This window comes from Dreissena polymorpha, chromosome 5 (genome assembly GCF_020536995.1).
Source record: "Dreissena polymorpha isolate Duluth1 chromosome 5, UMN_Dpol_1.0, whole genome shotgun sequence".
Classification (NCBI taxonomy): Eukaryota; Metazoa; Mollusca; class Bivalvia; order Myida; family Dreissenidae; genus Dreissena; species Dreissena polymorpha.
Window position 1 is genome coordinate 7,759,503 of NC_068359.1, and position 25,129 is coordinate 7,784,631.

General features: G+C 38.2%; 1 protein-coding gene across 4 annotated transcripts in view; it reads left to right on the forward strand.

Moving 5' to 3' along the window:
* Window positions 1–21,640, forward strand: part of LOC127832354 (protein maelstrom homolog) — a 51,506-nt gene extending 29,866 nt beyond the window's left edge. For 2 of the 4 annotated variants that reach the window (XM_052357777.1, XM_052357778.1), the window contains exons 10-16: window positions 7,414–7,588; window positions 10,338–10,395; window positions 13,107–13,280; window positions 13,525–13,619; window positions 17,093–17,678; window positions 19,818–19,916; window positions 20,822–21,640. In XM_052357777.1, the coding sequence (XP_052213737.1) occupies window positions 7,414–7,588; window positions 10,338–10,395; window positions 13,107–13,280; window positions 13,525–13,619; window positions 17,093–17,678; window positions 19,818–19,916; window positions 20,822–20,856 (1,222 nt within the window). In that variant the 3' untranslated portion in view covers window positions 20,857–21,640. The remainder of the gene's footprint in view (window positions 1–7,413; window positions 7,589–10,337; window positions 10,396–13,106; window positions 13,281–13,524; window positions 13,620–17,092; window positions 17,679–19,817; window positions 19,917–20,821) is intronic. The other 2 variants (XM_052357779.1, XM_052357780.1) reach the window with 2 other exon arrangements.
* The last annotated feature ends 3,489 nt before the right edge of the window (window positions 21,641–25,129 follow it).

Genomic DNA, 25,129 nt, shown 5'->3' on the forward strand with positions numbered 1-25,129 from the left:
ATTTTCTTCTTTTTTTCGCTCACCTGTCACGAAGTTATGTGACCGTGTGATGTCCGGCGTCTGTGCGTGCGTCCATCCGTCAACAATTTGTTTGTGTAGACAGTAGAGGTCACAGTTTTCATCAAATCTTTATGAAATTTGGTCAGAATGTTTATCTTGATGAAATCTGGGTTGGGATTGTATTTGGGTCATCTGGGGTCAAAAACTAGGTCACTAGGTCAAATCATAGAAAAACCTTGTGTAGACAATAGAGGTCACAGTTTTCATCCAATCTTCATGAAATTTGGTCAGAATGTTAATCTTGATGAAATCTGGGTTGGGATTGTGTTTGGGTCATCTGGGGTCAAAAACTAGGTCACTAGGTCAAATAATAGAAAAACCTTGTGTAGACAATAGAGGTCACAGTTTTCATCCAATCTTTATGAAATTTGGTCAGAATGTTTATCTTGATGAAATGTCGGTTGGGATTGTATTTGGGTCATATGGGGTCAAAAACAAGGTCACTAGGTCAAATAATAGAAAAACCTTGTGTAGACAATAGAGGTCACAGTTTTCATCCAATCTTTATGAAATTTGGTCAGAATGTTTATCTTGATGAAATCTGGCTTGGGATTGTATTTGGGTCATCTGGGGTCAAAAACTAGGTCACTAGGTCAAATAATAGAAAAATCTTGTGTAGACAATAGAGGTCACAGTTTACATCCAATCTTTATGCAATTTGGTCAGAATGTTTATCTTGATAAAATCTGGATTGGGATTGTATTTGGGTCATCTGGGGTCAAAAACTTGGTCACTAGGTCAAATCATAGAAAAACCTTGTGTAGACAATAGAGGTCACAGTTTTCATCAGATCTTAATGAAATATGGTCAGAATGTTTGTCTTGTTAAAATCTGGGTTGGGATCGAATTTGGGTCATCTAGGGTCAAAAACTAGGTCTCTAGGTCAAAGTTTAAAAAAAACTTGTGTAGACAGTAGAGGTCACAGTTTTCATCCAATCTTTATGAAATTTGGTCAGAATGTTTATCTTAATGACATCTGGGTTGGGATTATATTTGGATCATCTGTGGTCAAAAACTAGGTCACTAGGTCAAATCATAGAAAAGCCTTGTGTAGACAATAGAGGTCATAGTTTTCATCTGATCTTAATGAAAAGTGGTCAGAATGTTTATCTTGATAATATCTGATTTTGGATCGTATATGGGTCATCTGGGGTCAAAAATTAGCTCAATGGGCCAACTCAAGTAAAACCTTGTGTAGATGAAAGGGGTCACAGTTTTCATCATGTGTTAATGAAATTTTGTCAGAATGTATTAATTGGTGAAATCTGGCTTGGGATTGTTTATGGGTCTGATAGAATTTAAGTTGATGTAGCAAGGTTAGTCAGGTGAGAGATTCAGGGCCATCATGGCCCTCTTGTTTAATTATTCTGGGGACCCTGGTAAGTATTTAGACTTGTAAATCAGTTGCAAATATCGCACTAAACCATTTTGCATTTCAATAAATGTTTGTAACTGAAGACAACGTAGAATGCTTTCATAAGTTTACGAGATGTAAGTAGCAGTCACATTGACATCCAAACCAAAATGAATGCCACATATTGTGCGTAGACGCTGAGTTAGACGCTTTTCTCCCCGCGCTTTGTTGGACAACATCCCGGAGGATGTGTTAATGTTGCAATATAGATTGACAAAGTGGTGTAAGAGTAGGAGTTATTTGTCCTGGAACATAGCCGTCAGAATGGTGTGAGGGTGCGAGTTATTTGTCCTGTAACATAACTGACAAAGTGGTGTAAGGGTATGAGTTCTGGAACATAGCTGACAAAGTGGTGTAAGGGTACAAGTTATTTTTCCTGTAACATTGCTGACAAAGTAGTGTAAGGGTATGAGTTATTTGTCCTGGAACATAGCTGACAAAGTGGTGTAAGAGTACCAGTTATTTGTCCTGAAACATAGCTGACAAAGTGGTGTAAGGTTATGAGTTATTTGTCCTCGAACATAGCTGACAAAGTGGTGTAAGGGTATTAGTTATTTGTCCTGGAACATAGCTGACAAAGTGGTGCAAGGGTACGAGTTATTTGTCCTGGAACATAGCTGACAAAGTTGTGTAAGGGTACGAGTTATTTGTCCTGGAACATAGCTTACAAAGTGGTGTAAGGGTATGAGTTATTTGTCCTGGAACATAGCTGACAAAGTGGTGTAAGGGTATGAGTTATTTGTCCTCGAACATAGCTTACAAAGTGGTGTAAGGGTATGAGTTATTTGTCCTGGAACATAGCTGACAAAGTGGTGTAAGGGTATGAGTTATTTGTCCTCGAACATAGCAGACAAAATGGTCTAAGGGTACGAGTTATTTGTCCTGGCACAAAGCTGACAAAGTGGTGCAAGGGTACAAGTTATTTGTGTTGGAACATAGCTGACAAAGTGGTGTAAGGGTATTAGTTATTTGTCCTGGAACATAGCTGACAAAGTGGTGTAAGGGTATTAATTATTTTTCATGGAACATAGCTGACAAAGTGGTTTGAGGGTATTAGTTATTTGTCCTGGAACATCGCTGACAAAGTGGTGTAAGGGTATGAGTTATTTGTCTTGGAATATAGCTGACAAAGTGGTGTAAGGGTAGTAGTTATTTTTAGTGGAACATAGCTGACAAAGTGGTTTGAGGGTATTAGTTATTTGTCCTGGAACATGGCTGACAAAGTGGTGTAAGGGTATGAGTTATTTGTCTTGGAATATAGCTGACAAAGTGGTGTAAGGGTAGTAGTTATTTTTAGTGGAACATAGATTGACAAAGTGGTGTAAGAGTAGGAGTTATTTGTCCTGGAACATAGCTGTCAGAGTGGTTTGAGGGTATAAGTTATTTGTCCTGGAATATAGCTGACAAAGTGGTGTAAGGGTATTAGTTAATTTTCCTGGAATATAGCTGACAAAGTGGTGTAAGGGTATTAGTTATTTGTCCTGGAATATAGCTGTCAGAGTGGTTTGAGGGTATAAGTTATTTGTCCTGGAACAATAATTGATCTTATGTAAAAATAATAAGATTTTGATAGTTGTGCAAGTTTTTTTATGAAATCAGTAGGGTTGCAAATAGCAGTCAGACTATCGGTACGTCTGTCAGTCAGGTATGCTGTAGGGTTGCAAATAGCAGTCAGACTATCGGTACGTCTGTCAGTCAGGTATGCTGTTTCCGGAGTCTTTTTCTTTACGCTTTGAGAAGTTTTCCTGATTTTTAGTATGTGAGTCTACTTGCATGAGTTACATATCAAGTTTGAGTCTTGTTGCGGTCCATTGATTTTTGGCGAAGTAACGGGAAGTGAACTTAAAAATGTTCGCTACAATAACAGTTTTTCCGACTTTTTTGCACTTGCTGATGATTTTTGTTTAGACCTGAGTTTTGGTATTTGAGTCTATCATCATGCCTTACACATCAAAATTTGAGTTTCATTCATGTCCTTTGATTTTTATGCCCCCCTTCGAAGAAGAGGGGGTATATTGCTTTGCTCATGTCGGTATGTCGGTCTGTCTGTCGGTCGGTCCGTCCTCCAGGTGGTTGTCAGATGAAAACTAAAAAACGCTTGGGCCTAGGATCATGAAACTTCATAGGTACATTGATCATGACTCGCAGATGACCCCTATTGATTTTGAGGTCACTAAGTCAAAGGTCAAGGTCACAGGTGAAGGTCACAGTGTCGGTATTTCGGTCTGTCTGTCGGTCGGTCTGTCCACCAGGTGGTTGTCAGATGATAACTCAAGAACGCTTGGGCCTAGGATCATGAAACTTCATAGGTACATTGATCATGACTTGCAGATGACCCCTATTGATTTTGAGGTCACTAGGTCAAAGGTCAAGGTCACAGGTGAAGGTCACAGTTACTGGAAATAGGCATTTTAAGGATTTAGCATGGTTCAAACAAGGGAAACAACTACAGTTTATGCATGTTCTTTTTGTTACAGCATTTGCCTCCCTTGTAATATATTTAAATTTTACCAAATGTTACCACCACCACCACCCTGTCGGTCGGTCGGTCCGTCCACCAGGTGGTTGTCAGATGATAACTCAAGAACGCTTGGGCCTAGGATCATGAAACTTCATAGGTACATTGATCATGACTCGCAGATGACCCCTATTGATTTTGAGGTCACTAGGTCAAAGGTCACAGGTGAAGGTCACAGTTACTGGAAATAGGCATTTTAAGGATTTAGCATGGTTCAAACAAGGGAAACAACTACTGTTTATGCATGTTCTTTTTGTTACAGCATTTGCCTCCCTTGTAATATATTTAAATTTTACCAAATGTTACCACCACCGCTGCCGCCGCCGCCGTTGTTCACAGTGACAAAAAACGTATTCACACAATGGCTGCTACTACAACTTATAGCCCATATAGGGGGGCATGCATGTTTTACAAACAGCCCTTGTTTTTACAAAGTTATGGGCCTTGGACTTCGGAATTTTCTTTAAAAAATTAATATTTTCCAATAAAAAATTCTGAAAGGCTTTCAAATACTTGCCTTGCTTTTGGTGTGTTAGTATACCTACATGACCTACAGATGTTCTGGTCCATTGATTTTTGACAAAGTTACGGGCCTTGCTCTTAACAGTTTTCTTTAAAATAACACTTTTCCAGATGTTTGTGCACAAATCTTTCACATATTTACCTGATTTTTGGGGTGTGAGTCCACCTGCATAACTTTCAGATCAAGGTTGAGTTGTTTATGTATGTGGAGTTTTGAGGAACAAAGTGGAATGAGGGGGCATCTGTGCCCTATGGACACATATCTTGTTAATAAATATTTGTATAACTCTAAGTTTTAAGACATCCTCTTTTTTAAGCAAAAATATGTTTTGTACAATGTATTTCTTATTATTTGGACACCCAAATTTTCCCCGTTTATGTTTGACTATTAGTTTTGAGTGGTTCAAACTTCATCCTAGTGTTTTTCCCAGGAGGGCAAAGGGGCATGGCGCATTACTTTCAAAAAGGGCATTTTAGCGCGCAGTTTAGGCAAAAAAGGGCAAAAACGTTCCCTGAATACCTGAATTACGGGGCAACATGTAATCGCATCTGAAGCAGTTGTGGAAAAAATAACATATAAACAAGCACATTAAATGGTAATTGATGTATTTAACTGACTATGATTTATATTAATATATTTACCTTGCAATGTACAGTTCCATGCTGTTTCAATAAACTGTACAGCACCACAAACATAACTAGAAATGGCGCGGCAGAGGCCGACGCGTATCCCCAAGCCGAATGTTTGACCTAGGTGTGCCCCAGGGTTGGTAATGGGGCCATGCATAGCTGAGATTGACCGTATTGTCATAAGAGAAGTTCATCATCAATTAGAAGTGAATTGGTGTAGAAATGAAGAAATTATAGTAAAAGGCAATTTTGGGTGGGTGTGGTCTATGTGGGCGGGGCACCCCAGGGTTGGTAATGGGGCCATGCATAGTTGAGATTGACTGTATTGTCATAAGAGAAGTTCAATATCAATTTGAAGTGAATCGGTGTAGAAATGAAGAAATTATAGTAAAGGCAATTTTGGGTGGGTGTGGTCTATGTGGGCGGGGCCCCAGGGTTGGTTATGGGGCCATGCATAGTTGAGATTGACCCTAATGTCATAAGAGAAGTTCAGTATCAATTTGAAGTGAATCCGTGTAGAAATGAAAAAAGTATAGTAAATGGAATTTTTTGGTGGGTGTGGCCTATGTGGGCGGGCGCCCCAGGGTTGGGATTGGGGCCATGCATAGTTGAGATTGACCCTAATGTCATAATAAAAGTTCAGTATCAATTTGAAGTGAATCCGTGTAGAAATGAAAAAATTATAGTAAATGGAAATTTTTGGTGGGTGTGGCCTATGTGGGCGGGGCGCCCCAGGGTTGGGAATGGGGCCATGCATGGTTGAGATTGACCGTATTGTCATAAGAGAGGTCCAGTATCAATTTGAAGTGAATCGGTGTAGAAATAAAGAAGTAAATGTAAAATAACCTAAAAAAATGAGTGATAATTTCTGACGCGGCCCCACCCCAGCCGCTATAACTTTTGACCCAGGGGTCAGATCAAAATTCCAAATAGTGCAGGGTCGCACATATGCTCATAGCTACCATGTGTGTAAGTTTCAAGGTTCTAGTGCTTTTAGTGTAGGAGGAGATAGTGGCCAGGACGGACGGACAGACGGACGGACGGACGGACGGCGGAGATAACCACAATATCCCCACCTTTTTTTCAAAAAGCGTGGGGATAATAAAGCAATATATGCATATGATTCTGATTATACACAGATCCACTAACATATAAATGAAACCATGTTTGTCTTATCCCATTTTCTAACAATAATCTTGCCAGATGTTTAAAATAACATTGCGAGTAAATTGATCGCTAACAATATGCAAACACTCGTTTCCGTGACATACATCCACCAAGTAGATTACAAATAAATACATAATGTTGTTGCTATCTAAAACATTTATATGCATCGTTGATTATCACAGACATTTCATTAATTCCTTCTAAATGTATAATCTCCATCGTTAATTCGATCGTTTACGACGTTATTTGCCATTTTTGCCGAGTCGCAATTTAATTCTGTATAGTCCGCCATGTTGTTCAAATGTCAAATGATGTAAGCGACAGGTGCGCATGGCAATGTTAAATCGTATACGCGATTCACATTTTGTTAAATTAGTATACGTCTCAGTAATTATTCAAATAATTAGATATAATTTTCTTGACGAAATCGATAAAGAATAAATTTGTTTGTGTTTTTAAATGTAATTATGCGTAAAAATATGTTTTGATATAACTGAATAATGCATGCAATGCACAATTGCCACGAGCATAACATCGAGTTTTTCATCAAAAGTCTCCATAGTAAGTGCGCTTGGTATAACATAGCCTCTGGCATTATCGATTAATACTGACACGGGATTATTCACGCATGACTAATTCACAGCTTCTGAGCAGTCTTCCTATAAATCGAGCACTGTAATAGATTAAATCTGCTCAAATAATATAGTCGATTAGACGTTGACATCTCTCGAGTAAATCAAGCACAGTCGGATTGTCACAGACAATCAAGGACGCTGATTTTGCGCACCATGTAAGATCGTAAGGCAATAAAGATGTTATCGATAAGGGCGCGTGGCGAAATATGCCTTTGAAAAGGGCAGCGTGGCGATCCGCGAGGGCGGCGTGGCTTTTCGCCACGCTAAAATGGCCTGGGAAAAACACTACTTCATCCTAGTTAAGTTACTGTGTTGACACATCACACATGTGTTCTTACAACCAAACGACAGTCAAAAGAGCAGGGAGAATGATTGCAAGGAGTCAGTGGACTGTTACCATGGTTACATATTCGTTATAGCACATGAAAAGGTAGCATCATTAATGGTGGCTGATATTGTATTTGAAGGTTTGCCATCTCAGACTCTGTGTGCCAGTACTATGATGTGAGACCAACCAAGGCACATCTGCCTCTGCGGAACACACGGGGAAGTTTTACTGTCCTTGCACCGTCCAGTATGCCGGTCTGTGATCAGCAGCATGCCAGACTCGCCCCCAAAAATGAGGCTGCATTCAAGGCCACGGTTTGTACAATGATGTCCTATATGTAGACTTAAAGGGACAGTTTCATATTATGTGAACACCACATGCCAAGTTATGTAGTGCTATATTAAGACTTAAAGGGACAGTTCCATACTCTGTGATCAACACAGGCCAAGTTATGCAGTGCTATATTTAAACTTAAAGGGACAGTTCTACACTCGGTGATCAACACAGACCAGGGTATAGCCAAGGCATGTAGTCCTATATTTAGACTTAAAGAGACAGTTCCACACTCTGTGATCAACACAGGCCAGGGTGAAGCAAAGGCATGTAGTTCTATATTTAGACTTAAAGAGACAGTTCCACACTCTGTGATCAACACTGGCCAGGGTAAAGCAAAGGCATGTAGTTCTATATTTAGACTTAAAGAGACAGCTCCATACTCTGTGATCAGCACAGGTCAAGGTATGTTGTGCTATATTTAGACATAAAGGGACAGTTCCATGCTCTGTGATTAGCTACATGCCAGACTGGCCCCCTCAATGAGGCTGTATTCCGGGCCAAGGTATGTAGTGCTTTATTCAGACCTTGTAATGGATTGCATAGTTATTAACATTATAATAAATCAAATGTTGAAACGGTTATAATTTAGTTTCAGGGTTAGGCCATTTTTCTTGAAGTAATCCCAGTTGTTAGGTTTAGGTATGCTTATTATCCCCCGCCATAGGCCGAGGGATATTGTTTTGGCGTTGTCCGTCCGTCTTTCCGTCCGTCCGTCCAGAGCCATATCTTGCAAGAGCTTTGGCGGATTTCATTGAAACTTGGTATGAGTATATATATGGATAAGAGGATGATGCACGCCAAATGGCATTGTACACCATCTGTTAATTATAGAGTTATGGCCCTTTGTATCTTCAAGAAATGCTTTTTTGTATGTGTCCGGAGCCATATCTTGGAAGTGCTTTGGCGGATTTCATTCATATATATATATACCTTGTATCTTGAAAAAAATTCTTTTTTGAGTGTCAAATATAACACTTTTGTGTCCAGAAGCATATTGGCGGGGGATATCAATTCAACGAATTTGCTTGTTAATTCCATAACCCATTTTATGGATATATACCATAATGTAGGCTTCACAGTTGAACAGCTTACGGAAGAAAATGTGTGTTACACTATCAAAGTTGAACAGCTTACTGACAGAAAATGTGTGTTACACTATCAAAGTTGAACAGCTAACTGACAGAAAATGTGTGTTACACTATCAAAGTGTTGAACAGCTTACTGACAGAAAATGTGTGTTACACTATCAAAGTGTTGAACAGCTTACTGACAGAAAATGTGTGTTACACTATCAAAGTGTTGAACAGCTTACTGACAGAAAATGTGTGTTACACTATCAAAGTGTTGAACAGCTTACTGACAGAAAATGTGTGTTACACTATCAAAGTGTTGAACAGCTTACTGACAGAAAATGTGTGTTACACTATCAAAGTGTTGAACAGCTAACTGACAGAAAATGTGTGTTACACTATCAAAGTGTTGAACAGCTTACTGACAGAAAATGTGTGTTACACTATCAAAATTGAAGAATATTTGAGCATTCTGTGGATAGCTCTTGCTAGGTCTACAAATTAGATGTCAATGTCAAATGGGCTTCTATATAAATATGGTAGAGATGTGATGGTGACAATACACATGTTTGTAAGTCTTTTTGTTCGCATAGGCCGTTGTAATGTATTAACCAATTTAGGAAACATTTCCAAACACAAAAAGGTTTATTATTTATGTGCTATATACACTTCAACACCGTTATTCCGAAGTCGTCGGGACCGTTAAAAAAAACTTCGGATTAACGATAATTTGAAATAAACATTTCACAGAAGACTTCTTTGATTCTGTAATAATAAAACGTTGTGGAATTCACATGGTTCAGTTACACGCTACTATTAATAATTGTTTTACTTAAAAACGTGAACTAGTCAGATTGCAATAGATGTTATGTTTTCTCTCAGTACAGAACATAAATTATTAAATATAATGAATATGCATTAATTATCAGAACATATAAAATATTACGAATAGCACAAATTATCAGACCATATAAAATATAACAAATAGCACAAATTGTCATACATGTAAATACAGATGAATACATTTTCTGAAATGTATTAACTTTTTTTGTAAATAAGACGCGATCGATGTTTCTCTGAACACTGGCCTTAGCAGCACTAAACTGGACGCATGTAACATATTACTCCAATTTGTCAAGGACATTGAAGATCTCACTTCGGCCCGTATTTTGCTCGCAGAAGGTAAAGTTTATATAAGATGAATTTCATTGGACCACATTTACTCAGACCTAACGTGACATGTTTATTTGTTACTAAAGAATGCAAAACTACGTAAATAGTAATTATCGGCTTTTGAAGACATTATAAAATTAACACGCTACGCGCAGACGACAAAGGTGTAATAATCAGCTTTTGACGCGCCACGCCCAGACGACAAAGGTGTGAAATTATCCTCAGCGCTTTGCAGCTTTGACTTCGGATTAAAGATTGATGATTACGTGCGAATTTAAGTGTTGGGACCGACAGAATCACTTCAAATTAACAATTTTTTCGGTTTAACGAAGTTCGGATTAACAATGAAATTTTACATTAAACAAAGAAGAACCAAAATCGGGACCCGAAAAATACTTCGAAATAACGGTGACTTCGGATTATTGGTGTTCGAAATAACGGTGTTGAAGTGTATTTGATGTCTGTGTGTGTGTTTTTTTTTCAGCCAAAACCTAAAGTTAAAGAAGACTACACAGAACTCAGGAAACCTAACCTTCCCCCAGGTAACTATAGTAACCAACAGATGGTTGTTTGGCAAGTTTTCATCGAAGAATGCGCATTTTTTGTATGCCTTTAAGTTTTCTCTCTAGAGTGGTATTAAGTTTAAAATAATATTTGTTTATAAAATTGTTAAAATATTTTACACATTTTTAACCAGGTTTTCAGAAGGAAAAAAACTGGTTATTAGATTGACGAATGTCGGTGGGCTGGTGGAACAAGCTTGTCCAGGCCATAACTATGTCGTTCATTGTGACATTTTAAAATCAATTGGCACATTAATTCTCCATCATTGGACGGTGTGTCACGCGAAAGAATTACGTCAATATCTCCAAGGTCAAGGTCACACTTTGAGTTCAAAGGTCAAAAATGGCCATAAATGAGCTTGTCCGGGCCATAACTATGTCGTTCATTGTGAGATTTTAAAATCAATTGGCACATTTGTTCAGCATCATTGGACGGTGTGTCGCGCGAAAGAATTAGGTTGATATCTCCAAGGTCAAGGTCACACTTTGAGTTGAAAACCTGGTTTTGTGACAATTTTGTCCCTTGGTAATACTTTAATATAAAAGATTATTGTTGATATTTTAAATATACATTTTAAAGTTTTCTATTCTTTGAAAAAAATTCTCAACTGCAATACATTAGATGCTTAACGCCAAATGCTTCAGAGGAAATTATTTCGAAATGTACAACAGAATACTAGCTTTAATTAAAACAATTTATGCCTTGTATGAACAGTCTCTTAGTTTTGTTGCATGTATTTATTTAAGTTTTGCATGTAATGCTAACTTAGGCTCATTGCTGATGGATACCCTGATGTTCGTCCTCCATTTGTGCCTGTCTGTGTGAGGTGCATGCCCCTGGTAGGTTGGCATATAGCAATTGCACTGTCTGTCTGTCCATCCGTCTTTATTACAGATGCTTTCAGATATTTACTTGATTCATGGTGTGAGTCTTCCTGCATGACTTACAGATCAGGTTTGAGTTTGTTCCAGTCCATTGATTTTTTAGCTCTTCTGTCACGAAATGACATGGTGAGCTTATGTGACCGTGTGATGTCCAGCGTGCGTGTGTGTGTGTGTGTGCATCTGTCAACAATTTGTTTGTGTAGACAGTAGAGGTCACAGTTTTCATCCAATCTTTATGAAATTAGGTCAGAATGTTTATCTTGATGAAATCTGGGTTGGGATTGTATTTGGGTCATCTGGGGTCAAAAACTAGGTCACTAGGTCAAATAATAGAAAAACCTTGTGTAGACAATAGAGGTCACAGTTTTCATTCAATCTTAATGAAATTTGGTCAGAATGTTTATCTTGATGAAATCTGGGTTGTGATTGTATTTGGGTTATCTGGGGTCAAAAACTATGTCACAAGGTCAAATAATAGAAATACCTTGTGTAGGCAATAGAGGTCAGTTTTCATCCGATCTTTATCAAATTTGTTGGGATTGAATTTGGGTCATCTAGGGTCAAAAACTAGGTCACTGCGTCAAAGTTAAAAAAACAACAGTTTTGCGGACATTTTTTCTTAACAGGTATTTATCCATGTTTATAAATTCTTTTCAAACTTGGTGTATTTCTTGTTATCATCGGTTAGTCTCCTTGTTCATATGAGTAACTAGTCACTCCTAAAAGTTAACTTTTTTATGCCCCCGAAGGAGGGCATATAGTGATCGTCTGGCTTTCCGTCACACTTTGCATTTAGGTTTCTGCGTTTAGGTTTTCGAAAAATGCTCATCACTTCTATGTCCCTTCAGATAGCAACTTGATATCTGGCATGCATGTGTATCTTATGGAGCTGCACATTTTGAGGGGTGAAAGGTCAAGGTCATCCTTCAAGGTCAAAGGTTAAAAAAAACAAATCCAAGGGAAGTAATAAGCTTTAAAGGGAGATAATATCTGTACCTGCCAAATGATAAAATTTTTAATAAATCAAAGCGGCGCAGTAGGGGGCATTGTGTTTCTGACAAACACATCCCTTGTTTACCATGAGTTACTTAATCTTTGCAACAAATTTGCATATACTGTATATACTGGGGACATATTGTTTTTGCCCTGTCTGTTTGTTGGTTTGTTTGTTGGTTTGCGTCAAACTTTAACATTTGCCATAAATTTTGCAATATTGAAGATATCAACGTCATATTTGGCATGCATGTGTATCTCATTCAAGGTCAAAGGTCAAAAATATGGGGGTGGACATAGTGTTTCAAAAACACATCTTGTTGTAAATTAATAATGGACCATTTACATCAATATACCCATCAAAGAAACATAATATGATAGGGTAACATATATAAATGTTTCTTATTATGCTTTGATATAAAAAACAACGCCAAATCTCCTTTTGCTCTAAAATTGGACATTAAATAACCCAACCACCCTTTCTTCAAAGAAGAAGAAAGGATAGTAATCTACATTCCTACTGTTTGAGTGCCTAATTTTTCATCTGCTTATAATGTGTTTTTATTAGATTCAATAGTTTCAATCACTGGCCAGCAAGCAAAATAATGTGGGCAATTGTTATCAAATCCTTCATACTGCCATTCTGTCTCTACCTTTGATTCAAAGTTACTGACAGAAGTATGTGCATTAAAAACTTAATTAAAACTGGGACAAAAGTGAGCTGTTACCGGTGATAAAACTGAAATACTTCTTCTACAGTGAAAAATCAAAATTAACTACAGATCCATGCTCAAGCCTTAAATGTTTGCCAGGTGCCAATTACTCAGGCAAAGATGGAGGGGCTGGGGCCGGATATCCGGGCTACCCAACAGGGGGCGGAGTCAGCATGCCCAGTGAAGCCCCAGCCTGGAGTGGGCCCATGGGTGGGGCAGTCATACAGATGGACTATGTATCCAGGGGACGGGGTCTCACTGTTGGATTACAGAGTAAGTAGGGGGTGGAGTTACTTCTGTGTCAAGGTCATATGACATAGCTGATATGGTGTTTTTCTAGTGATGAGGAAGTACTTGGTTTACACAGGAAATGGACTTAAGTATGTTTCAAGAAGACAGAGGATCTCTATGCGATCATAAATAGTGTTTAACTAATTAAAAATACTACAACAATCTCTAGTTTCTTTTCAGAGCTGGATACTGGGCTTGTAAGTGTATTGTTCGTTCCTGATTTCAGACATGAAGCTGGAAGGCCCTGGCCCTGTGAAGCATGCAGGTCGAGGTGCCCCGCCCCACCCCTCACTGGCCCCTGTGCCCCCTGCAGCCTGGCAGGTAATAATCTAGTTCAGCCCACAGGCACAATAAAATGTCAATCATAATGAAATATCAATTGACACTTGGATAATAAATTTCAAGTTTGACACTTGCACTTAAAATGCTCTGGCAATGGAGTTGAAGCTAGGTTAAAGTTTTTCTGTCCCCCCTTTTGAAGAAGGTTGCATATTGCAGTCCACCTGTATGTCTGACTGTCGAAATGTCTGTTAGAAATTTCCTGTCTCAGCGTTTACTTTGCCATATTTGAATGGAATTTTAGATAACCAAGAGAAAATGTCAACCATAATAAGACGATTGGTCGTGTGTAACTCATGTCTCTCTACATCATTGGTCAAGGTCACACTTAGAGGGTAAAGGTCAAATTTGGTCATAAAAAAGCTTGACAATACCTGTCTCTGTCTTTGCCATGTATTTATGGATTTTATAATTGCTTGGGTCAAATGTAAACCATCATACGACCACATGTCCTGTGTGACAACCGTCTCTCTACCTCAGCAGTCAAGATCAGGCTTGCATTTGGCTATAAAACAGTCAAGATTAGGCTTGCATTTGGATATAAAACAGTCAAGATCAGGCTTGCATTTGGCTATAAAACAGTTTGTCCTGACTGTAACTTTGTCAGTCATCATGCAATTTTAAGATTAATTATAACAAATTATTACCATTAAAGAGACTGAGTGTAACGTGTCACCTCTCATTACCTTAAAGAGACTGAGTGTATCATGTCACCTCTCATTACCATTAAAGAGACTGAGTGTATCGTGTCACCTCTCATTACCATTAAAGAGACTGAGTGTATCGTGTCACCTCTCATTACCATTAAAGAGACTGAGTGTATCGTGTCACCTCTCATTACCATTAAAGAGACTGAGTGTATCGTGTCACCTCTCATTACCATTAAAGAGACTGAGTGTATCGTGTCACTTCTCATTACCTTAAAGAGACTGAGTGTATCATGTCACCTCTCATTACCTTAAAGGGACTGAGTGTATCATGTCACCTCTCATTACCATTAAAGAGACTGAGTGTATCATGTCACCTCTCATTACCTTAAAGAGACTGAGTGTATCGTGTCACCTCTCATTACCTTAAAGGGACTGAGTGTATCATGTCACCTCTCATTACCATTAAAGAGACTGAGTGTATCGTGTCACCTCTCATTACCTTAAAGAGACTGAGTGTATCGTGTCACCTCTCATTACATTAAAGAGACTGAGTGTATCGTGTCACTTCTCATTACATTAAAGAGACTGAGTGTATCGTGTCACTTCTCATTACCTTAAAGAGACTGAGTGTATCATGTCACCTCTCATTACCTTAAAGAGACTGAGTGTATCATGTCACCTCTCATTACCTTAAAGAGACTGAGTGTATCATGTCACCTCTCATTACCTTAAAGAGACTGAGTGTATCGTGTCACCTCTCATTACCTTAAAGAGACTGAGTGTATCGTGTCACCTCTCATTACCTTTAAAGAGACTGAGTGTATCGTGTCACCTCTCATTACCTTAAAGGGACTGAGTGTATCGTGTCACCTCTCATTACCTTAAAGAGACTGAGTGTATCATGTCACCTCTCATTACCTTAAAGGGACTGAGTGTATCATGTCACCTCTCATTACCTTAAAGAGACTGAGTGTATCATGTCACCTCTCATTACCATTAAAGAGACTGAGTGTATCATGTCACCTCTCATTACCATTAAAGAGACTGAGTGTATCGTGTCACTTCTCATTACCTTAAAGGGACTGAGTGTATCATGTCACCTCTCATTACCTTAAAGGGACTGAGTGTATCGTGTCACCTCTCATTACCTTAAAGAGACTGAGTGTATCGTGTCACCTCTCATTACCATTAAAGAGACTGAGTGTATCATGTCACCTCTCATTACCATTAAAGAGACTGAGTGTATCGTGTCACTTCTCATTACCTTAAAGAGACTGAGTGTATCGTGTCACCTCTCATTACCATTAAAGGGACTGAGTGTATCGTGTCACCTCTCATTACCTTAAAGAGACTGAGTGTATCGTGTCACCTCTCATTACCTTAAAGAGACTGAGTGTATCGTGTCACCTCTCATTACCATTAAAGAGACTGAGTGTATCGTGTCACCTCTCATTACCATTAAAGAGACTGAGTGTATCGTGTCACCTCTCATTACCTTAAAGAGACTGAGTGTATCGTGTCACCTCTCATTACCTTAAAGAGACTGAGTGTATCATGTCACCTCTCATTACCATTAAAGAGACTGAGTGTATCGTGTCACTTCTCATTACCATTAAAGAGACTGAGTGTATCATGTCACCTCTCATTACCATTAAAGAGACTGAGTGTATCGTGTCACCTCTCATTACCATTAAAGAGACTGAGTGTATCGTGTCACCTCTCATTACCATTAAAGAGACTGAGTGTATCGTGTCACCTCTCATTACCATTAAAGAGACTGAGTGTATCGTGTCACCTCTCATTACCTTAAAGAGACTGAGTGTATCGTGTCACCTCTCATTACCTTAAAGAGACTGAGTGTATCATGTCACCTCTCATTACCATTAAAGAGACTGAGTGTATCGTGTCACCTCTCATTACCATTAAAGAGACTGAGTGTATCGTGTCACCTCTCATTACCTTAAAGAGACTGAGTGTATCGTGTCACCTCTCATTACCTTAAAGAGACTGAGTGTATCATGTCACCTCTCATTACCTTAAAGAGACTGAGTGTATCGTGTCACCTCTCATTACCTTAAAGAGACTGAGTGTATCGTGTCACCTCTCATTACCTTAAAGAGACTGAGTGTATCGTGTCACCTCTCATTACCTTAAAGAGACTGAGTGTATCGTGTCACCTCTCATTACCTTAAAGAGACTGAGTGTATCGTGTCACCTCTCATTACCTTAAAGAGACTGAGTGTATCATGTCACCTCTCATTACCATTAAAGAGACTGAGTGTATCGTGTCACTTCTCATTACCATTAAAGAGACTGAGTGTATCGTGTCACCTCTCATTACCTTAAAGAGACTGAGTGTATCGTGTCACCTCTCATTACCTTAAAGAGACTGAGTGTATCGTGTCACCTCTCATTACCTTAAAGAGACTGAGTGTATCGTGTCACCTCTCATTACCATTAAAGAGACTGAGTGTAACGTGACACCTCTCATTACCATTAAAGAGACTGAGTGTAACGTGTCACCTCTCATTACCTTAAAGCTCAAGGTCACACTTAAAGGTCAAATTTTGCCATAAAAACTTTGTTTTTGGCACAGTCTACTTTTGAACTAAAAGTGGAATGTGGGGGAATCTGTGACATATGGAGATGTCTTGTTTGGTAACTTACATAAATCAATACTAATAAAAGCAATAATTTTCCCAATTACTATGGCCAATTCCTAAAACCTTAGGCATACTTCATTTGTATAATTAAGGTTTTCTTGATATTTTAATACAGACTTTGCTGTTCTCTGTTTATCATTAGGTGGGAATGCAAAACAGTCAGGATGTGGGTTTGGGGCGTGGCATGATGGCTGCCCGACCCCCCGGGGCTCAGATGCAGCCATCCTCCCGACCTCCCGGAATTCCATCCCCATATGATGACAACAGCGATGATGATGATGATGATGATGATGATGATGATGATGATGATGTGTCAAACCCACTGCCTTCACCTGTCAGATTACCATCTCAGCAGTTGCCTATTTCACCTGTCAGATTACCATCTCAGCAGTTGCCTATTTCACCTGTCAGATTACCATCTCAGCAGTTGCCTATTTCACCTGTCAGATTACCATCTCAGCAGTTGCCTATTTCCCAACCTGTATATTTGCCAACCCAATCGTTTATGAGTTCTCAACCAGTGTATCTTCCTAGTCAAACAACATCGAGTTCCAAGCCGGTGATGCTTCCAAGCCAGAAGATACCAAGTTCCCAACCAGTGCCCCGTTTATCACACGGACAAAGTGCTCAGACTGTGCCATTTTTCAGAAATGAATCTCAGCAAAACTCAATTGCAACTACTGAACCAGTTGGCCATAATGGGGCATGTGATGACAAGTTTTTTGGAGGTAATTTGGTATGCAATTATATGTTGGGAGTTCAACAATTGCTTGACTCAACATTAGAAGTAATTTGAAATTTTTGGCATCATTTTTTTCTATGTCTAAGAATAAAATCATTTGACTGTGGAGTTTGATTGATATGCAGCTATTTCAATGATAAACAAACTTTTTACATTATTTTTATGCCCCGGAAGGAGGGCATATAGTGATGGCATTGTCCGTCTGTCTGTCCGTCACACTTTGCGTTTAGGTTTTGAGAAATGCTCATAACTTCTATGTCTTTTCAGATGTAACATTCATATTTGGTATGCATGTGTATATGGACAAGTCCTTTCAATACGCCCACAAATTTTGACCCCCTTGACCTTGAACTTAGGGTCCGCGTTTAGGTTTCGAAAAATGCTCATAACTTCTATCAAAGTGTTTATCGGGGGGCATATGTCTATGGAGACAGCTCTTGTTCTCTGTAAACTAGTTGATTAATACCATTAAACATTCAAAAAAATGTAGGTTTGTTCATAATTATTCTTTTATGTTTTAACTTAGTTATGATGAGTTTTAACGAGTAATGGCTTTTATAAAACAATTAACATTGTTCTATTTATGATTGTGTATAAAGGAACTGATTTATCATATTTTTATCCTATCAGTTTTTAGCTCCACTGGCCAGAAAGCAGCGGGGCTTATGTCATAGTCCTGTGTCCGTCGTGCGTCCATGCGTTAACTTTTTCTTTAGACATCTTCTTCTCCTAAACTACAAGTCCAATTCTGATAAAACTTCTCACAACTGTTCCTGGGGTGAACCTCTTTCAAATTTGTTCAAATTATGCCCCTGGGGTCAAAATTGACCCCGCCCCGGGGGTCAATAAATTTAACATATGCTTATATAAAGCCTATTTTGTGCAAACTTTAAAAATCTTTCTGTCCATAACCATTGGGCCTAGTGCTACCACATTTGATATGTAGTGACATTTAATAATTTCTCTACTTTGTTTGTTCAAATTATGCCCCTGGGGTCAAATTTGACACTGCCCCGGGGGTCACAAAAATGAACATGTGCTTATATAAAGCCTATTTTGTGCCAACTTTAAAAATCTTCTTGTTCATAATTATAGAGCCTAGGGCTACTAAATTTGGTATGTATTGACATCTAATAGTCCTCTTCCAAATTTGTTAAAATTATTTCCCTGGGCTCAAATTTGACCCTGCCCCGGGGGTCACAAAACTGAACATATGCTTATATAAAAGCCTCTTTTGTGCAAACTTTAAGAATCTTCCTGTCCATAACCATTGGGCCTAGGGCTACCAAATTTGGTATGTAGTGACATCTTATAGTTTGCTACCAAGTTTGTTCAAATTATGCGAACTTTCATTAATCTTGTAGAACATGCGTAGATTTGATCTTCAGTACTAAAAATATGTGAAATAGAAAGAACGACAATATCTTTTGGAGAGATTAATGTACCTACGTTATAAGCAAAGGACCTGTGCGACAATTCCCGGGCTTTTTAGTCTGTTTAGTTAACACCGTAGTAACGTTTTCCATATATAAAAATGCTCACCCTTCCAACTTTAAGCGCCCAGTGGGACGAGGGATAGAAGTCACATGCTTGAGTACATTTCAACCCATGCGCATTGCATGCTTTTTTCGCATAAAAAAAACAGTGTAGCGATACAGGGCCATCATGGCCCTCTTGTTTTCATATTTTAGAGTCAAGGATGTTTTTTTGTTTCTTTGAATATATAGAGAATAATAGGTTAGTGTTGATTAGAGATCAGGTTTATCATGCAAGGCTCAGACGTTTTCGTGCCAAGCATGATAAACCTGATCTATAATCAACACTAATCTATTATTATAGTTTATCCCACTTTTTATTCAGTAAACCTATTTATTTAAACAAAATTAGTTTAACTGGATAATTTTGCTGGATTTATGACATCTTTTTTTCGAAAAAATGACGTCATTTCGTGGTGTGGTTTATAGCAGAAATTTAATCAACGGGGCTTTAATCAACTGAATTCTGTAAAAGTGGGATAAAATGTATACATCTGTTGTTGAATATATGAGAGTGTTTGCAAATGTATTATTTTGTCAAACTATGAACAAGAAGTGCATGTAAGACTTTGTTTTCTGCCCTCGTCCAGTTGAAGGGACCGGTAGGAGAGGCATCCTGGAGAAACTTGTGTTGAACGGGCGCAAGGCAGGAGTCCCTGTTGGGAGGGGCTACGCTCCACAAGACTGGGGTGAGTGCTGAATAACCTGCCATCAAACACTCCATTAGGTGTGTTACATGTGCAGTGTGTAAATCAATTTCATATGGATCCTTGTTTATGCCCCCCCCCCCCCCCCTGTCGGTAGTGGTGGTATATAGCAGTCCTGTTAGTTTGTCTGGCATTTCGTTTTCCGGAAATTTTTATGCAACACTTTCAGATATTGACCTGATTTTTAGTATGCAAATCTACCTACATGACCTACAGATCAAGTGTGAACTTCGTTCTGCTCCACTGATTTTTGGAGAATTTTCTCTATAATAGCTGTGGTGCGGTTTGAAAGTGCAATAGGGGTCACATAGGCAGGTTTGAAAGTGCAGTAGGGGTCACATAGGCAGGTTTGAAAGTGCAGACGGGGGTCACATAGGCAGGTCTTGTTAACCTATTAATTTTCTAATTTGATTAAATCAAAAGCCAAAGGCTTATTGAAACGCTCTGGAGTCTATTTCCTGGGTAGAACCAGTACTTTGTGTCTATTTCCTGGGTAGAACCAGTACTTGGTGTCTGGAGTCTATTTCCTGGGTAGAACCAGTACTTGGAGTCTTAGGGGAAGATCTTAAGAATGCTGCCACAGTGGGGATCAAATCTGTGACCTGTTGGTTGTTGGGCAGACACCATATCCACTACACCACAGACACCTCTATGGATTCTTCATGCTTGAGCTTTCTAGTTTCCCCTACAAAGTAAATATTATGCTTTTTTTAAATAAACTATGTATATTGATATTAGCATCAGTCAAAAGTCAAACACAACCTCCACTGCACAAGCTAATCTGGGATGACACTGCCTACATGCATTCAGCCCATTTTTCCGAGAAAAAGGCAAAATGACCCAATGTTGTTTTATACATTGTTTAATGTAGCATTCCTGTGTTCCAGTTGACGATGGCAGCCTGGGTCCAATCAAAAGATGAGCACCCAATCCAATGTTCATGCACACACACAAAAAGTTCAGGATCCGAAACAGTTCCAGGAGAAATGAAGCAATAACTTCATGTGTTTGCCACAAGAAGTGGAATTGAATCTTGTCTAATGTTCATTTTTTAGTAGACAGTAATATGCAAATTCAAATGATTGTGGTTTTTTTTCCGTGTAAAGATCAGAAACATGAACAACTTAATGTACACTATCAAAGTATAAAATATAGTAATTTGTTTTACAGTTATGTTCTATAAAAAAAAATCATTTCATGTTTCATGTTGGCATTTCGTATATGCCATTCATTCATTTAATTTTTTTTTATGAGGATGTTTCAAATCAAATGTTTTTTATTGATGTATCATTTACTTATTTATTTTTTTTCATCACTAATAAAGTGATTTATATGTTTTTTTATAAAAAGTTAAATTAAATTGTTTGACTTGAAGTTTTCTTGAACCATCAAAATAGTATTGTCTCAACTAAACCAGTGATCTTTTCTAGTGCATTATAAATGATATGCCAGTTTGACAATTACGTTCTTTATTCCATAAACGCAACCAAAATTAATTTTAATCCTATATTATCATTTTATTTAAGATAACTTCAAACCCTTATATAATATTTTGGTCAAACATGCATTTTGACTGCCTGTTTTAGATAAGTAACCCACAAAGCAGTTTTTGGATCAGAACAGCAAAGAAATAACTAATTCCCTGGATTGACCTTATCTCTTTAAAAATAACTAAAGCTATGATAAATAAATTAGTCTCCTAAGAATATTTGTTTATTTTCTTAAAGGGTCCTTTTCACAGATTTTGGCATTTGTGCAAATGTGTAATTAAATGCTTTTAATTATGCCCCCTTCAAAGATGGGGTATATAGTTTTGCTGGATGTCGGTAGACCAGTTCGTTTCCGATAATAACTTGTGAACGGATTGACCAATTGGCTTGATACTTCCCACTTTCCATGTGTATTAGCTTTTGCCTGTAGATGACCCCTATTGAAATTGTGGTCACTAGGTCAAGCTCACTGTCACACTAAGAGTGATAATTGTTTCCAGTTAATAATTTATGAATGGAGGACCGATTTGCTTGATACTTCCCATTTGCATTGGCCATGGACAGTAGATGGCCCCTAACTCAGTAGATGGCCCCTAGCAAAAATGATATAAAGTGTTACAAAATAAACAGCAATCTAGCACGTCAAAAATATATTGTGCATACTGATAGAATGCTTATTTATTATATACCTGTTTAATGCTATAACAAAATACAGGTTGTATCAATCGTTGAAATAAAAAATCCTGTATTACGCTACTCGCTGTTTCCAATTCCGTATTACCATACTAGCCGGACTACTTTGACCCATTTAATGACGTCACATTACACGCACCGAAAATAGAAATTTTTTATATTACAAAATATATTACGTAGTACATCGTGTGACGTCATTTCTGTGACGAAACACAATAGTTTTATCAAAACTCTCTGGAATTTAAGGACATGTCGGACGTGGTGTTTTTTAACAGTAAACTATTTGTTAAAAACGTATTTTGGAGTGTGTGTTTATCATGCATAAATGTATATTTCGATAGGAATACAATAAAATAGTGTGGTTTAAACTAAGTTTTGATAAAGACATGGAAGATAGAAGTGGAAGTGCATATCGTTTAAACGTTTTTGTTATAAACATCGGATTAAAGTTGTCAACTTAATTGTTATAAAAATTGGATTAACTATGCCATTAAGGTAAGCGTGTCGGAAACCTGTGTTTTCCCGGTTCGAATGTTTACACGTTAATTTACATAAACTGTATTCATACGCGTCTTAAATAAACTATGGCGTACCGTTTTAGTCATTGTTTTGTCAGTTTTGTTAAAGTAAATAATACATTTGTTTACTGTTTTCGTTAGTTGTTGTATATAATAAAAGGAATATTACGCTAGTCAATAGACCGTTTGCAATAATAGGAGATTTTTACGTACGCACCGGTTTGGCCGCCATATTGGAGGTATACCAGCGAAGCGTAAACATCGATCAAAATTAAGAGAGCGTAAAACTGTGACTCATGGCGTCTAAATCACTGAACCAAAAAGGGCCGTACAAAGATAGACTGGAGCCTGCAACAAAAGCAAGATACATTGAAAAACTTGCATTGATTGGTGGTATTGACCCATATGATTTGAAAAAGCTTTGTGATGATGTGAATCAACTGCCATCGTTGACCTACCCTGACATCGTTAATTATTTGTTGTTTACACCTAGTATTTACACGATGGAAGATCTGAAAAACTTCAAAAGCTTAGAAGCAGTGAATCAAGTTGAGTGTGGCTGGGTTTCTGGCGTGACTTCTGCTGTGTTGAGTAACAGACTGTTGGTGAAAGGAAGGGTAAGTTATTGTTTTTTTCTTGAAATTCATTGTTCTGGATATTAAGCTTTTTTTTTTAATTTTCTCTCATTACTACATCAGCCCTGTTCACAGATTTGTACTGGTATATATGTATCGAGGTAAACGGCATTTGTCCTACCACCCCTCGAAGCTAGCTTTTTTTAGCAAGTACTTTTGCCAGACGTGGTAGAATGTCTGTGTATGGCTCGAGAGGTCCTGGGTTTGATTCCCAGTCGAGGCGTGTTACTGTATGTTTCAGCCAGTAACACATAATATACACTACTAAGTACAATGTTATTCTCATGTATACCAAGAATTGAACTGAATTTTACCTATGCTGACCTATGATATCGGATTTATAAGATCCAGTTATGATGTTCTTAACGACAAAACGCATGGTTGGAAACAATTATTTTAGATTTTGGTTTCACTTCAAACAGCATATGCGACATGCTTACAACTTAGGTAATTTTTAGCTTTTATGCTGACTTTTTTTATGTGTTTCATATGTCAAGATGCTTAATATCTTGTAAATGTAGTTTACTATTGCTTTTTTATACTTACAGGTTCTTCACTCTCAAAGAATGCATGAAAAACCACTGTCCCCATGGTTCATCTCTACGAAGGATGGTCAAGTTTTGGCCAGTCACTGTGACTGTATGGCAGGATGTGGAGAAACTTGCACACATGTTGCTGCCTTAATGTTTTGGGTTATGAGAACTGTTAAAGTAAGAGACGAAAGGACTGTAACACAGGAACCAGCATATTGGACCATCCCCCCATCCGTGAAGAATGTTGAGTATAGAGAAATTTCTAACATTAACTTTCAAAGTGCGAAGTCCCTCAAGAGAAAATTTGAAGAGTGTTTAAGCAGCTCAACCAGTCAAATTTCTAAAAATGTTCATCCTGTAAGAAAGACTAGGAAAATCCCTTCCCCTACAGAAAATGAATTAGACTCTTTCTTCTCTGATCTAGTTTCCACCAACCGTAAGCCTGCAATCTTATCAATTGTGCCTGATTATCTTGAGAGCTACAAACCTAAGTCAGCAGTGCTCAAGTTGCCTAAACCACTAACTGAACTCAAGAACAAACAATCGATGAATTTAGATTATGACCAGCTAATCAAATCATGTGAGGGCATTGAAATTACGGTCACTGACGAGGAAATTGAAAATGTAGAGAAAATCACCCGAAAACAGGCAAGTGAGGGTAAGTGGTTCAATTACCGCGCTGGGCGTATCACAGCCTCAAAAATGAAGAGTGTTTACACTGCGAACATTGATAATCCGTCAAGTGCGTTAGTAAAATCTATTGTTTATCCCAATGTAAACTTTAGAAATGAAGCCACCAAATGGGGGATTGACAATGAGAAAAAAGCTGCCACTTTGTGTTGTGAAGCCCTTGCTACTGACCACGACAATGTTGAGTTGATAGAAACAGGACTTTTTATCTCAAAGGACAGACCATTTATAGGTGCTTCCCCAGATGGGATCATCAAATGTGATTGCTGTGGGTCCTGTTTATTGGAAGTTAAGTGTCCATTCAATCACAAAGGAAAAGTGATTGATGAATCAGTGCCTTATTTGATTAAAGGGGAAGATGGAGAGCTATGTTTGGACAGAAATCATCCATACTTCTTCCAAATTCAAACTCAACTTGGGGTAACAGAGTTGGAATTGTGTTACTTTGTTGTGTGGAGTGACATCAGTGTTCACATTGAACAAATACATTTCAACCCGGAATTTTATGAACAAATCTGTGCTAAGGCAGAAGTTTTTTTTCGTAGGGCTTTGTTACCAGAGCTTGTTGGAAAGTACTTTACCCGTCTGTCTAACATCAATCAAACTGATATGAACTCAGTTCATATTCTTAAGGAA